The 13,367-nt window shown below is 37.9% G+C and overlaps 1 protein-coding gene across 14 annotated transcripts in view; it reads right to left on the bottom strand.

Moving 5' to 3' along the window:
* LOC148652662 (RNA binding protein fox-1 homolog 3) overlaps positions 1 to 13,367 on the bottom strand; it is a 514,276-nt gene that overhangs the window by 5,592 nt on the left and 495,317 nt on the right. For 13 of the 14 annotated variants that reach the window (XM_088599663.1, XM_088599667.1, XM_088599670.1 and 10 more), the window contains 2 exons: positions 11,606 to 11,684; positions 520 to 9,389 (listed from right to left, as the gene is read on the bottom strand). In XM_088599663.1, the coding sequence (XP_088455789.1) occupies positions 9,345 to 9,389; positions 11,606 to 11,684 (124 nt within the window). In that variant the 3' untranslated portion in view covers positions 520 to 9,344. Of the gene's footprint in view, positions 1 to 519; positions 9,390 to 11,605; positions 11,685 to 13,367 lie in introns of those variants that run through there. The other variant, XM_088599665.1, reaches the window with a different exon arrangement.

The following is a 13,367-nucleotide window of genomic DNA, read 5'->3' as shown; positions in this document are numbered from 1 at the left end:
ACCTATCTGAATTAGTTTTAAAAAAGTGAAAGTGTTTTATTTGGTTTTATGATATGGACAGTGCCCCCTTTCCATTTATTGTTAAATTTTTCATAAAAGGAAAAAAAAAATGAACCTAACATTCTTTCTGGTTAACCAGCAGGTGGTCATTCAAATATGGTGGAGAGTTCAAGTAATTAATAACAGAAATCAATCTCTATGTTGCAACAAGGGTAAAGCAAATCAATGGCTTAGAAATGGAGTGAAATGGACTCTTGAAGGAGGGTAATGAGTTGCTTTGGTCTTGTTAAAAGATGTTCTTTTTTCTGATAAGAAAAAAAAGATTTATTACAGAACATGAGTTCTTGCCTATAAAAGGGACTTCCTTGCACAAGCCCTGAGACTGAGATTAGAATTGAGCCAACAAAGTGATACATCTTCAGCTGGATGCTTGCAGATTCTTTTTTAATGACAACCTACTGGAATCAAGAAGCTGTGGAAGGTACCTAAATGTACTCAGATTTTAGTTTTTTTTTAAAAAAATTGTCTTGGGGCCTATGTGGTATTAGAGACTCCCTAATTCAGAGAGATATTCAGCACTGTATAGCTCTTCAGAAGAAAATAAAGCCAGACTTTAATTTTAACATCACTTTGTAGTTTCTCACACCACCCTGGAGAAATAAACAGATGTGCTGCGGAATACTAATCACACTCAATAATGCAGCTCAGTCTGCTACGCAAAGCCTGTTATCAGGATTCACAAGGGTTTTTTTTCCTGAAGATCTGCTTGACAAACACAGAACAGCCCAACACCGGTACAAGGACCTTGTTAAAAGTAACACAATATTAGACTTCCTTCTTTCTAACAAAATATGATGGTGGACAAGAATTTGCAAGATCGGCAATGTCAAGCATATTAATCACTCTGGGGGAAGAGTGAAAGGGGAAGTTAATGGTTTGAGAAAACCTGTGTTGCGTTTCTGCTCATCTTTTGATGCTGTCACAGCTTGTCCTGCATACTGTAGCTCTCTTCATTTCTAAAGTGAATAGAAACTCCACTACTGTGCCAGCTGATATACAGTATATTCACAGTAACCGTAAGCAAACATCTGTCCCTGATTTGTAATGGAGTTATTGAGATCAACTTATTAAAAGCAGCAGTAAAGATCTGTACTGACAGGATCAGAATATAGGATTCCATTTTTCACCATGTGTTTCATTTTAGTTACAATTACAAGGGAACTGTAGTTTAATCACAAAGGAAGTGCTGGTCAATGCAACAAAAAATCTGGTGACTGAAATAATTAGGGGATGCCAACAATCATTAAGAAACCTGAATAGTCTCTCATCATTTTATTTTCCCTGCAGTGAGAAGCCTCTAAGTGAAACTGGAAGCAAAGTCCCTTGAAAGAACAAACAAAACATGATGCAACAGATAATTATTTTCAATAAATATATTGAAGTGTAATGGTAAACATTTAAATGTGATCATTCTTAATTTTGTTAGGCAATCAAAGCCATCAGTTTCTTTACTGAAATATGTGACATAAAATGAAAACAATATATTAGAAAATGTAAGCAGAACAGAGTAAAATAATTTTTTCTTCATTTTGATTTCAGTTCCACACATCCATGTTTTACATTCAGTAGGTTCATAAAAACTAAAAGTACGAAAGGTACAATACATTGAATACAGTATGAGCATTAACATGAAAACAGTATAGCAATACACAAAAAAGACCACAGGATAGAGCAATAGATATATAAAAGAAAAAGGATTCAATGACAGAGTGGTATTTGCCAACAGTGTACATGTAATTATATCTAGATTTTTTTGCTTTGTTTTGTTTTTCTACAAATCTCTTGACAGAATAAAAACAACATTTGAACAGACTAAAAAGGAAGAGTTTGAAAATACGCAATTTTAAATGACTTCATTAAAAAAAACCCTGATGAAGGCCAATAGAATGAATGCACCAAAATACAAGGCTTACTGATTCCTTCTCTTCATCAACCCTTTTATATAGCATCTTCAATAGACACTTGCCCACGAATCCCAAGTCTATGAGAATAAAGATAGACATCACTGATTCAACAGGTTCAATCTCAGCTGCAGCAATACTGTGGATTGCTTCCTTCCATAGGCTGGTAAAGGCATTTTACCAACAACTGAGAAATTTATCGGCTCTGATAACTGATCCATTTTACTCTTCACAGCACGCTGTTCTGTAGCTTACACCCCACGGTCTGTGTGGTGCTGATGTGTGTCCTTTATGGAAGAAAGGCTAAGTGAAAACAGGATTGGAATCTGTCCTTCACACACACCTGGTTTTTACAGCTGCCTTGTTCTAATGTTAGTTCAAAGACCAGATGCCATACAAGAATTCAGGCCCACTCAGCACACTTACATGTTTGCTATAGAAATATACCACCCCACAGCTTGTGAGCTGCGCAAGGCTGTTGGGCAATGGGCAATACTCATTTCTGTGTTATCCTTTTAGAGTACAAGGCAGTAAAAAAATGTATGGCATCTTATCTTCTGGACACCAGCAGTGTGGTAAGAGGACATTCTGTCTTGGCTTGATTTCTTTGCACTGGTCACCAATTTGCGACACCGATGTCCGCATTGTATTTCAGCTGCCTACAGTGGAGGAATAGAGCACCATTTTGGAGTTCCGTAGCAGCTATTCAAAGCTCATCTATCGCAGACTGATGTAATGCAAAGCCCAGAAGGTTCTGCACAAGGAACTTTTCTGTCGTGTCAAATGGGTTAAAATAACTAATTGAAACCATCTTCTCATCATTTTAATTTACAATATTTTACAATCACAGTCTAAAGTAAAAGGCCACTGTTGCGCCTTCATCCTCTTAATGTGATTGGCACTGCATTACCTTTGGTCTCAAAACCCTTTTCAGCTGTAGCTCATTTCTTTATTCAGGGTTCTATTTCTCATTCAGTTGGCGGAAACGAGAGTCTGTTTAATGCGCAGTGCTGGTGATAAAACGACATTTCTGGGTCGTTTTGTTTGGAATTTTGTAAAAAAAAACCACACACAGCTGTTCAAGTCCTTACTAAAATAGAAATACATGACATGTTGATGAACATTTGAGAACAACTCCAGGTTGTCACGCCAGAAGCTGCTTTTGATTAGCGACACTGAAGCCCATCCAGCAAAAATGGGATAAACTATAAAAAGACTAATGTGGGGAAAGAAATCTTGCCGTACTGCCATTTTGTACTGGACACTAGCCCATGGTGCCATCTTACAAATGACTGCATTAACGGAGCCAATTAAACTGGCAATCATTTAATGGCTTCACTGCAGCATCCATGCAAGAAAAGGGATTTCATCACATCAATTGGCAAGCTGTAGGAATTAATTTAGATGCTTCCACTCTCCCTGTATTCTTTTACAAAGGTTTATTCATGCAATTAAAATCTTTCTTGTCAAGGTAGGTACAACAAAGTGGAATTAAAAACAAAGAAAAGTGGAGTGGCTCTTTCTGACAACCTTATAATGCTGAAAGAAGGGCCCAGCGAGAAAGAGTGATGGGAAATAATACACACAGGGTCAGAAACAAAATGGTTTGGTAGTTTAATTTTGTGCTGGAGTTGACATGGTCTGATAGGTAACGATGGGGTAAATCAATGAATAAAGAAACATTGACATTTGCCAGAGTTTTCATAGGGGAAAGTGATTGTATTAACTGTACCTACTGTATATCAATGCATAGTACATGTTCTACTCTAGAGATGTGGGCCCCGGCCCTGGTCTTGGGATGAACAGAGGCCCACAATGAACGTTTCTTTTTTTCTTCACATTTCTTTACATTTTAGTTACCCGAATGAGAGGAGTTCAGAAATTCAAAAACTGGTCCAAAGTTGACGTCTCCTACCAATTCCATCCAACATCTAAAGAACTGAAAGCAAATTCAGAAATATGTCCCAGACAAAACTGAAATCAATCAGCCAGCAATTAAGAGATCAGCAAGGGCAAAGACCTGAAGCCACAGATGTCTCTCAGGACCAGGGCTGGGCACCCCTGCTCGGGAGTTTGAGGGTATAAATTGTTTAAAGCTCTTCAGATTTTCAGGACTTCATTTAATTAGAGCTAAAATGAAAATTTGTATATAAAAAAGGGAAGCTGCCATTCCAGTGTTTAAAGCAAAATGAAAAAATCTCATTCTTTATTTATGTTTTAAGAAGAAACCTATGTTGTTTGACTATTCCAGAATGGAGGAAGTTGATACATGTAAAAGCACAATCCCAAATCCATACAAAAGAAAGGACAAGGGAAGTCATTTAAAATTGTGTCCATCACTATTGACTGAAAACCAAATAAACCCCTTTCACTTTCAGAGAGCAGCTTTAATTCCTATTAGTAATTTTGACACAGTGAATACATACAATAATATAGCTCAACAACACACACTTCACAGAGTCATGTAATCAGAAACATCTATAAAGACATCAGCTATCTCTCCTCTTCCAAAAAGGTATAAATAATGTTGTTTAAAGCATTTTTTCCTGAATTATATAAAAATGTCCCATGGTGTATCCCTTAATAGTATATATATAAAAGGAAGAACATTTTATTTTCTAGTTCAGTGTTCTACTTTTCATTTAAATCTAATTAATATACTATAACAATTTTAATATACTAATAAATACTGTTTTTCAACACCTTATACTATAATACACAAGTACTGGTATGCATTTAGTTAGCTCTATAAATCAAAACACTTTGGAAATGTTCAAAAACCAAGATAAAAAAAATAAATTTAGCATGACAGAACTGTGGTAACAAAAATCCTTAAAAGACATTTTAAATGTTATTTACAATTATTGACAAATATATTTTATGTCAGTATTTTTGTGTTCCATTACCACATATAGCTGGTTTTAAAGGATGTCCATGTCAACTAATTTTTCCTTCTTCTTTAAATATGTTCTGCTATTGTTCCAGACTTGATTGTTTTTCTTCTGTTTTTAAATATTTGCAAAAATGGTGCTTGGCAATATCAGAAATCAAAAGAGAAAGTGCATTTCTATAAAACACTGCGAGAAACAATATTGCTTTCAAAGCATCCAGAGCAACCACAGAACCAAAAATAAGGATTTAAAACAACATTTAAAAATGTGAAATAAATTCATGGCCCTGCAGAAGTTTGGTTTGTTAAAGAGACAGCATAATATTTCAAGCTGACAATTTTCAATCTATTGATCCATTACCAGAGAACTGCTTATTTCTGGTATGAACTGTGGCAACCTGGAAGCACAAGGGGCAAGATGGGACTACACTCTGGACAGGACATCAGTCCATCGCAGGGCAGAGACACACAAAAGCATGCAGGGAATATGTAGTATGAATATATACTATTATGATATTAATGATAATGATAACTGAGCATACACTTTATAGGGTCTTATTACAAGTTCTATTTTTTGTTTATCACACTTGACAAACAGTAACTGGTAAAGTTTGGATTTTGATCAGATTCATTCAGAAATTTATACTGAGGCTAATCTCTTTCTAATCATTCTTGAAACCATTTATTTTCCAGTTAAAAGTCACAGAGGCTGTAGCTGTGTTCTGTCAGTACAGCTGAACCATTGTTAAAGAAAGCTTTTGGTACTGAGCATAAGAAAAAAACTTATGTTTGAAAGGCTGGCTTGTACATGTTGAACATACTGATTCCAATCCAACTATTGCGTCTCAGTGTAAATCTTTGGTCTGATTTGCTTGGTCAAGAAACTGCATAAGTAAAAGTCTTAATGTGCATACTGTATGATTTTCCATTTTTATCAGTAAAACTCTTTCTGAATACATTTTACTTAGAATCGAGGACTATTCTGTCGGAAAGCAGGAGAGAGTTCTGTAGCAATTCTCTACAGTAAAGAAGACTCAGCTCCTTTTCACAATGCAGCACTGGTGCAAATGATCCGCTCCAGGGAACTGATGTGATGGCTTGAAGAGAACTGGGAAAAAGGTAAATAACCTGAAATTGCTCCCAGGAGCTACTGAATTGATCCAACCTGGCTTCCAGAAAATTGTGTTTCCTGGCTTGGATCCTGAAATGATTTGGCTGAGTGTATGTGTGCATTTTAGTTTGGTGTGATATTGTGTACTGCACTGAGAGAATCATTGAGGAGTAAACAATAATGGGGTTCCTAACTGTTTCTTGGGAACACAAGCCTCCACTAAACAGGCCCTAAAATGTGGAGGTAACTGATCCCATGCCTGGCCATGTTGCTAACCAACTCCAGTTTGGGTTTCCGTGAGGAATTTTGGAGTCTATTTGGAAGCACCTAGAATTTGGAATCTTGGTTATCATGTTTGCCTTTACTGTGTCCTTTTTCCATCTTGCGTACATTTTTAAAACACACTAAATAATGCTTGTAATCTGCATAGAAAACTGTACAAGGTATTACAGTTGTAGAATATACAAGAGGTATGTCACAAGAGTTCAGCACATTTGTTTCTGTGGAGGTACCTTGAACAGAAAATAATGAGCCTCATGGAATAGGGTTCACTATATTTGCACAAGCACTATTTGTATCCCCTCTGCCTGGCTTCTTTGGGTACTCAGAGGAGATAAATCTGTTTCTCTTTGCGTCACACATGCCCTCATAAACAATATTAATTGCTAGGCCACAGTTACACAATCAGAGAATTACAGTCTAAAGTAATTGAAATGAAAAGACATACAAGATTTAATCCTCGTGTTACATTTTCCTTCCCCACGGAAAACGAACAGAAAAAAAAACTATTTTTTTTGTAAAAAAAAACCCAATCAAATTCATATATCCCAATTGCTACCTTCACATCTGAGAATCAAGGGGAGAATATAACGTCTGGTACAACAGCCGTAGCAAGTATGGTAATAGACTGAGCTGGCTGTACTAAGCGGAGTTAGTCTAGTGTATCTTCAAATGAGATCAGTGGTTATTGACTCAATGGTGTTATCTCTAATCTGTGAAGTAAATTGCCTTGGATGCTAGTTTCCTGCAGAGTCTCTTTTTCTCCCCCATAACTCCTCCTTACAATGCCATTTGGAGAGGGCTGCTATTTATCGTGTGCCTTGTAAGCGTCTGTGACTCACTTGTGTTCCCTCCTCTTGGAGGGTATATGATCAACGTCTTTAGCGGTTCAGTATTTGAGCACCTCAGAAGTTTATCGGCTTATTACTCCATTGTCTCCTCAGTCCCGAGATGTTCGTGTGTTATATTAACTAAAGGAAATGCACTATCATTGTTTCTCAGTACACTGCACACTGAAAACCAGGTGCCAGGTGTAAGGATACCTCCCGGGAATATTAGGCACAGGAAATAAGCCAATCTCACTTTTTCTGTCATGAAGAAACACTCCAAAAGATCTTTTAAGCCATAGAATGAAAAAGACATTCTAGAATTTCTTAACGGCTGATTTTTCCTGTGTGTCAGAATTTTCTTGTGTGTGCTCACTCCTCACATCAGGTATGGTATTGTTCAGCTAAAACGTGTTAGATAGAATTCCCCGTGTTGTTTCTCACAATATATGTAGCCTGTAAACAAAAATCAATACATTCCAGTGACAGAACTGTTCCTTGTTCTTCTTTTCTATGCAATGCTGGGGCCTTTGTAATGGTTATAGCAAATTTAAAGTTTAATTTCATTTTTTTTTTTTGCCCAAGGTGGTAACTTCCAGGATTTTTCTTCTCAAGTGAATCATGGAGCTAATTTGGAAAAGCAGAAGTTATCAGGATTTGCAGTAGTCAGGCCATTAAACGTGCATATATTTACTTAATGGGTAGCAAACCCGTGCAGCATTGTAACTTCAATTTGACTGAAAGGGATCTTTTTGTGGCAGCACACAGACCAGAGCAGCAGGGATTGATATAGGTATCACAGCCTTATAACCAGCAGTGGTAAAGGAACACTCTATTTTTACAAGCTCTCTGTTATTGGTACTATTACATCAGTAGCACTATAGATCCCTGTGTTCAAGTTAAACATCACTCTATTCCTTGGCTAGAGAACTATGGCTTTCCCACTTCATTTCATCAGGCAACCTTTTTTTACCACATCCTTTGTAACAGAGTTAGGTCTTATGAAGATTAACTACAGAGTTAACAACTTTGAGAGGAGCAATTCTATAAACCAAATGAACTGAAAGAGCCATAGTTGCCCACGTTTTCGTGGCCTTACTCCACGTGTGGTGATGACAATGAGCAGGCCCAGAGAGGTGGTACAGGTGAACTGCACTCACCCTGCAGTGCAATCACAGATGTTGAACAGGCACCTTTCTACTGTTCCAGTTCTTTCACTCATCACAGCACCAGCTAATGCATCTAGTCGCCAAAACAGTAATTTAATAACACAGATCTGGTAACGTTCTGAGATCTTTCTCACAGCGGGGAGTCAAAGCTCATGCTTAGCCCTGGAAGCTGTGGTAATGAAGACTAATCTCAGCATTAACCACTTGCCTTTGCCATTAGTATTATTATTATAATCTCCCTGAAGCTTGGTTCACTCTTGTAATGTATTCTTTTCTTCCACACAAGCTTAGCGGTAGCATGTGACCAGCTGCCTTTTCTTATTTCGGGTACTAATAACTGTTTACTGCTGTGCATCGCCACATTAGTCAAGAGTCCAATCCCTTCGTAGGATATAACCCTGTTTCTTGGCACTCTATTTTCATATTTATGTCGACCCTACTGTAGGTGAACTATAAATATAGTATTCACTATAGAATGTCTTCCTACCTTGGCATCAACAGTCTCAAACTCCTTTATCCCTTTACTCTTTCCAAACCACTTTTAATACGGGAGAAACAGAACCAACAAAAGCCAGCTGAACAAAGGAGAGCTTTTCAGATTCCAGCAACGAGAATCTTGAATGAGGTCAGGAAAGTAACACTGAAACAGTCCCCTGAAGACTGAACCTCGATCACACAACAGGATCTTTTGAAGAGTCGCCCTGATCGAGGCAGCCCATCCCTCACACCTTTCTGAGCATGCTCATTTTAAGACCCCCGCCTCCCCTCCCCCCCCCCCCCACAACCTCCCATTCCCTTCCCTCCCTTCAGAAATGCTTCCAAAGGACCCTCTCCAAAAGGGAGCTACCTTTCAGCACACAGACGGAGAAGAGCCAGAAATACATTTGACAGAAATAAAAATGAAGCAAAGTATTAAGAAAAAGTTGCAAGAATCTTCGAATAAATTGACAAGGGGGATGGGGGGCCATGGAGGGGAAGAGGCCATCAGTGTGACCTGGAAGCTTTTTTGTTTTGTTGTTTTAGTTTTCCACGAAGAAGGAGGTGTCTGTTTTGTTTTTGTTTTTTGTTTGTTTTTAACCATTCAGTTGGGGTAATGTTTCTCTTTCTTTAGTAGGGAGTGAAGCGACTGTACCCTCCTCTGTATAGGCTAGCCTGCAACATCAAAGATGAAAAAAAGTTCCAATCAGTATTAAGAAGAAAAACCGTCTGTTGGCTCTTTTTTTCCAAAACTTTTCTTCCCTTTGTAATTTTCATCCTGGACAATATTGTTCTTGTAAATGAAAAGCATGTAGTGGGCTGTAATGCACATTTAGAAAGGTGTAGGCACATATTTGTTTTGGCTGTGATTCTTTAAGGTAATCCTGAATGAGGAGCGACTTGGTAGTGAAATGTCGTCAAACATCACAATCCTTAAAATAAACTTCGGGTTTAATCTATTGGATTGCACATTGCAATTGATATGATTCAGATTTTTTTTACCTACAATGGCAAATAAGGAGCCATATTTATTTGTAAATACGTCTATTTTTATCTCCATTATTAGTAAAATTAAGGAATACTGATTACATACAGTACCAATTTAAATTGGTATTGTTACAGATATGTACTGTGCACCTGAAGTGTGTTAAAAAACTTTCTTAATGTGCATCTCCTGTCAAATGTAAGTCTCCTAGTTTAAAAGGCTGTATTGTGCACTAGTGGGAAGGGCTTCTTTCTAATCCCTGCTAGGCTTTGGTAAAACAGAGTGAACAAATCTATAATGTGCTCTCTTTAAACTGCGCTGCAGTTTGGCCTGCCTCCGAAGGCTAAAGTCAAAATCTTCAAAGGCTAAATTCTCCTAATTTTAGGGAACCCTCTTACTCATGCAAAATCTTCATAAACGTGGCATAAATTTGCAATTTCAGTGCGCTGGAAATGTGCAAAGAGAATTTTGTGCAACCTCTAAGGAACTCATTATTGGACGGCTTTCTGGTGCAAAAAGCATTCGTCTTTCCTTAGGAACTATTAATCAAATATGATTAAAGAATTACAACCAAACCAGTCCTCCTAGGTTTTCAGGCGAGCACTTTTAAATCTACTTCACAGTGTTTGTGCGCCATGCATTTCTGCAGCAGCATTGTTTATTCACTACCAATTCGCTTTTCTCATTAGCCCACGCATCCCCCCTCCCACCCAAAGCAAACCTGCATCTTTTTAAAGGGTGCAGGAGAAGTCTTTTTGTATGGCAAAGAGGGGGGGAAATTGCAGAAGAAACAAAAGGAAGAAAATTTGAAAAAAAAAGGAAAGAATAAAAACTTCAGCAACACAGGCCACATTTTTAATTAAGTAAATGAAGAGGAAAAAAATTGTCTTAATTAATGAAAGCTTTTAGCTAGCAGCTGCACCGGGGAATTGTACGGTTTTAAAAATCACACGCATGTCGGCTTGGTAAATTCGAGTCATTTGTCTAAAGCAGAGCGCTCGTCCGATAAACCTCGTGGGTAGGGGAGTTGGGTGCGGTGGAATCATTTTTTTTCTCTTTCTCTCTCTCGTTTGTTCTCTCGCTGTAATCTCCCACGGCACGCCGCTGCACGCGCTTGATGGTCATTAATCTTTCAAAAAAAAATCCTCAGCCCCCACCCCCCACCCGGAAAAGAAAACAAATCGTACTGGGTTTCTGTATTTGTTTTTTTGTGTGGTTTTTTTGTGCTTTTTTCATCTTTGATGTTAGCTGCAAAAGCTAGCTAAAAACAAACATTAACAGTTTGACTGCATCCCTGCAAAATTCACAAGTGCTAAAAAAAACTTAAAACTTACATTGATGTCATTTATGCAAAAAAATATAAATGAAATCAATGGGATGCTTTCCCTTTATTTCATGACATTCACCAGAGAGATGCAACATCCCTTTTCATTTACTAACGTGGCAAGATCTCAGAAGCACATGCTACCTGGAATTAACCGGTGATCAAACATGTAGGAAAACACCCTGCATTATTTCACCATCCTTGATGAAATTGCAATAAAGAAACAACAATTTATACTTTATTCACATTCATCCTAGGTGCTGTTTCAGCCTTCACTTTTTCTTAAATTAAATAACAGCATTCTTGTGAAGAATCTCCGTATAAATGTAAATCTACACACATGATGTTAATCGAGCACGTTAAAAAATCCCTTCAAAATCTACCTAAAATTCTGCTTTATTCCAGTAGGTTGTGCTAAAGAACATTATATAGATTTCTGTTTTTCACTCACTGGACCAGCTTTTTTCTTTTGCACCTCTTTATTGAAGGATAACGTATATCTAAAAATGTTTTAAGGTGTGATTTCTCTACTCTAAATAAATATGAATTTCAGAAGCTTTGAAGAGGGAAATATGAACTTACCATAGTACCAACACTGTACGTGGCGGCAGGACCAATTGTGTGGTGATACGGGTCTGCGGTTGCATAGACTCTGCCGTAACTACAGTGAAGACAATTCAGACAGGAGTTTCAATATGTGTTTCACAGACCCTCTATGATCATATCGTTTCAGAAAAATTAAAAAAGAAACTTTTTTTTGTTTTCTGATGGATAGAGATTATTTCAGACTCTGCTGTAATACAATGTAATACAACACCATTCTCTCTCTCAATCCACATAATCAAAGGCAGCTAAAGTCAGTAATTGTGATATACAGTACAGTAGTTAACAGAAATGAAGGTAATTAAAGCACCGAAAACACAACAACTGGTCCTCAGATGATTCAAAAATCAGTTTATGTGTAGATTACGATCAAATAATTTGAAATAAAGATGAGCCTTATACCATCAAAGAATTTGCAAAATAATAGCCACACAAACGCTTGCTTTATTATTCTCGGCGTATACGTCACAACCCCGTTCTAAATAAACAATACACGGTGACAAACAATGTTTTGCGTGCAAACCCAAAGTCAGTGTTACCACAGTCAGACTTGAGTTCAGACAAGTACCATTTGATTTCTTCACAGAGGAATTACCGTTACTCATAAGTAACTGCTTTCAACTCCCATCATCACTTTTTCTTCCCAAAGGCTTTCTTTGCACTTGAAATTAATTATATTCAGCACGGTTAAACTGCATAGCAGGTGACCACAGCCCGTATTTTACGGTGATATCGTGCTGTATAAGCGTATATTGGATTTTTTTTTTCCATAGTGGGAACTTTTGTGCCTGACAAGGGCACTAAATCTACCTGAGGAGTATTTGGCATGGTAATTGAGTGGGCCAGTCAGACTGTCCTTGGCTGCTGTTCCACAAAGCAGAAAGGGTTCCTGTGTGTGGTCCTCTCCACAGCTCTGCGTGCCTGCCTGTGTCTCTCTTTTCTTGTTTACTCTCCGAGCAATGTGGGGAGACTACGAATCTTTTCATTGTTGGCGGTTCGGAACTAATCCATCCAATTTCCTTCTAAGGCGGGACAAGATGTGTCTTATTTATTTACTTTTACTTCACTTTTTTTTTTCAAACGCATGCTTTGCAAATGAGGGTCTGTAGGGAACAGATAAGGTTCTCCTCACTAAGGACTGAGGGCACAAAATCAGCAATAGCAAGGAAAGGGAAAAAAAAAGGGAGGGGGATTATTTTGAAAGCGGAAGAACCAGACCTACACATGGTTATTATATACATACATAATATCAGATTTAACTGTGTTTTGTCATCTCGGATTAAAACATCAAAGGTTAGACCTGTTCCGTGAAATTGGAAAACGGAGACGTATTTTCTGGTTGGAGATGCGTTTTTTTTTGGTCGAAAAAGCTGCAGGGGAATCCCAAGGTGGAACGAAATATTAGACTACACCTGACAGAGGTCCACACATAATGCTCAATAACTGTTATCACTGATATAGAGACTACAGCCATGGGTATGATATTCCCTTCTCCGTCTCCTCCACAGTGTCCAGCTGCTTCCCAGCATCCATCATGTGAATGTTGTCATGTCTAACCTGTTGCCATCTTATCTTGCAGTCAACCAAAATCCTCATTATCCCAGCAATGCGGCCATTTTCCAGATGCTAGGATAGCTTTTAACCAATTGGAAGGAGTGCACCAACTCAGAATAATCTGCTAAATTAACTGTGGAAATAACAAAAATGATAGTGCAGTGCCACAGATCATGCCCTGGTGTAA

The sequence above is a fragment of the Lepisosteus platostomus genome, chromosome 11, assembly GCF_059453375.1.
Source record: "Lepisosteus platostomus isolate fLepPlt1 chromosome 11, fLepPlt1.hap1, whole genome shotgun sequence".
Classification (NCBI taxonomy): Eukaryota; Metazoa; Chordata; class Actinopteri; order Semionotiformes; family Lepisosteidae; genus Lepisosteus; species Lepisosteus platostomus.
The sequence above is the reverse complement of the archived record's forward strand: the minus strand, read 5'-3'. Positions and strand labels throughout refer to the sequence as shown.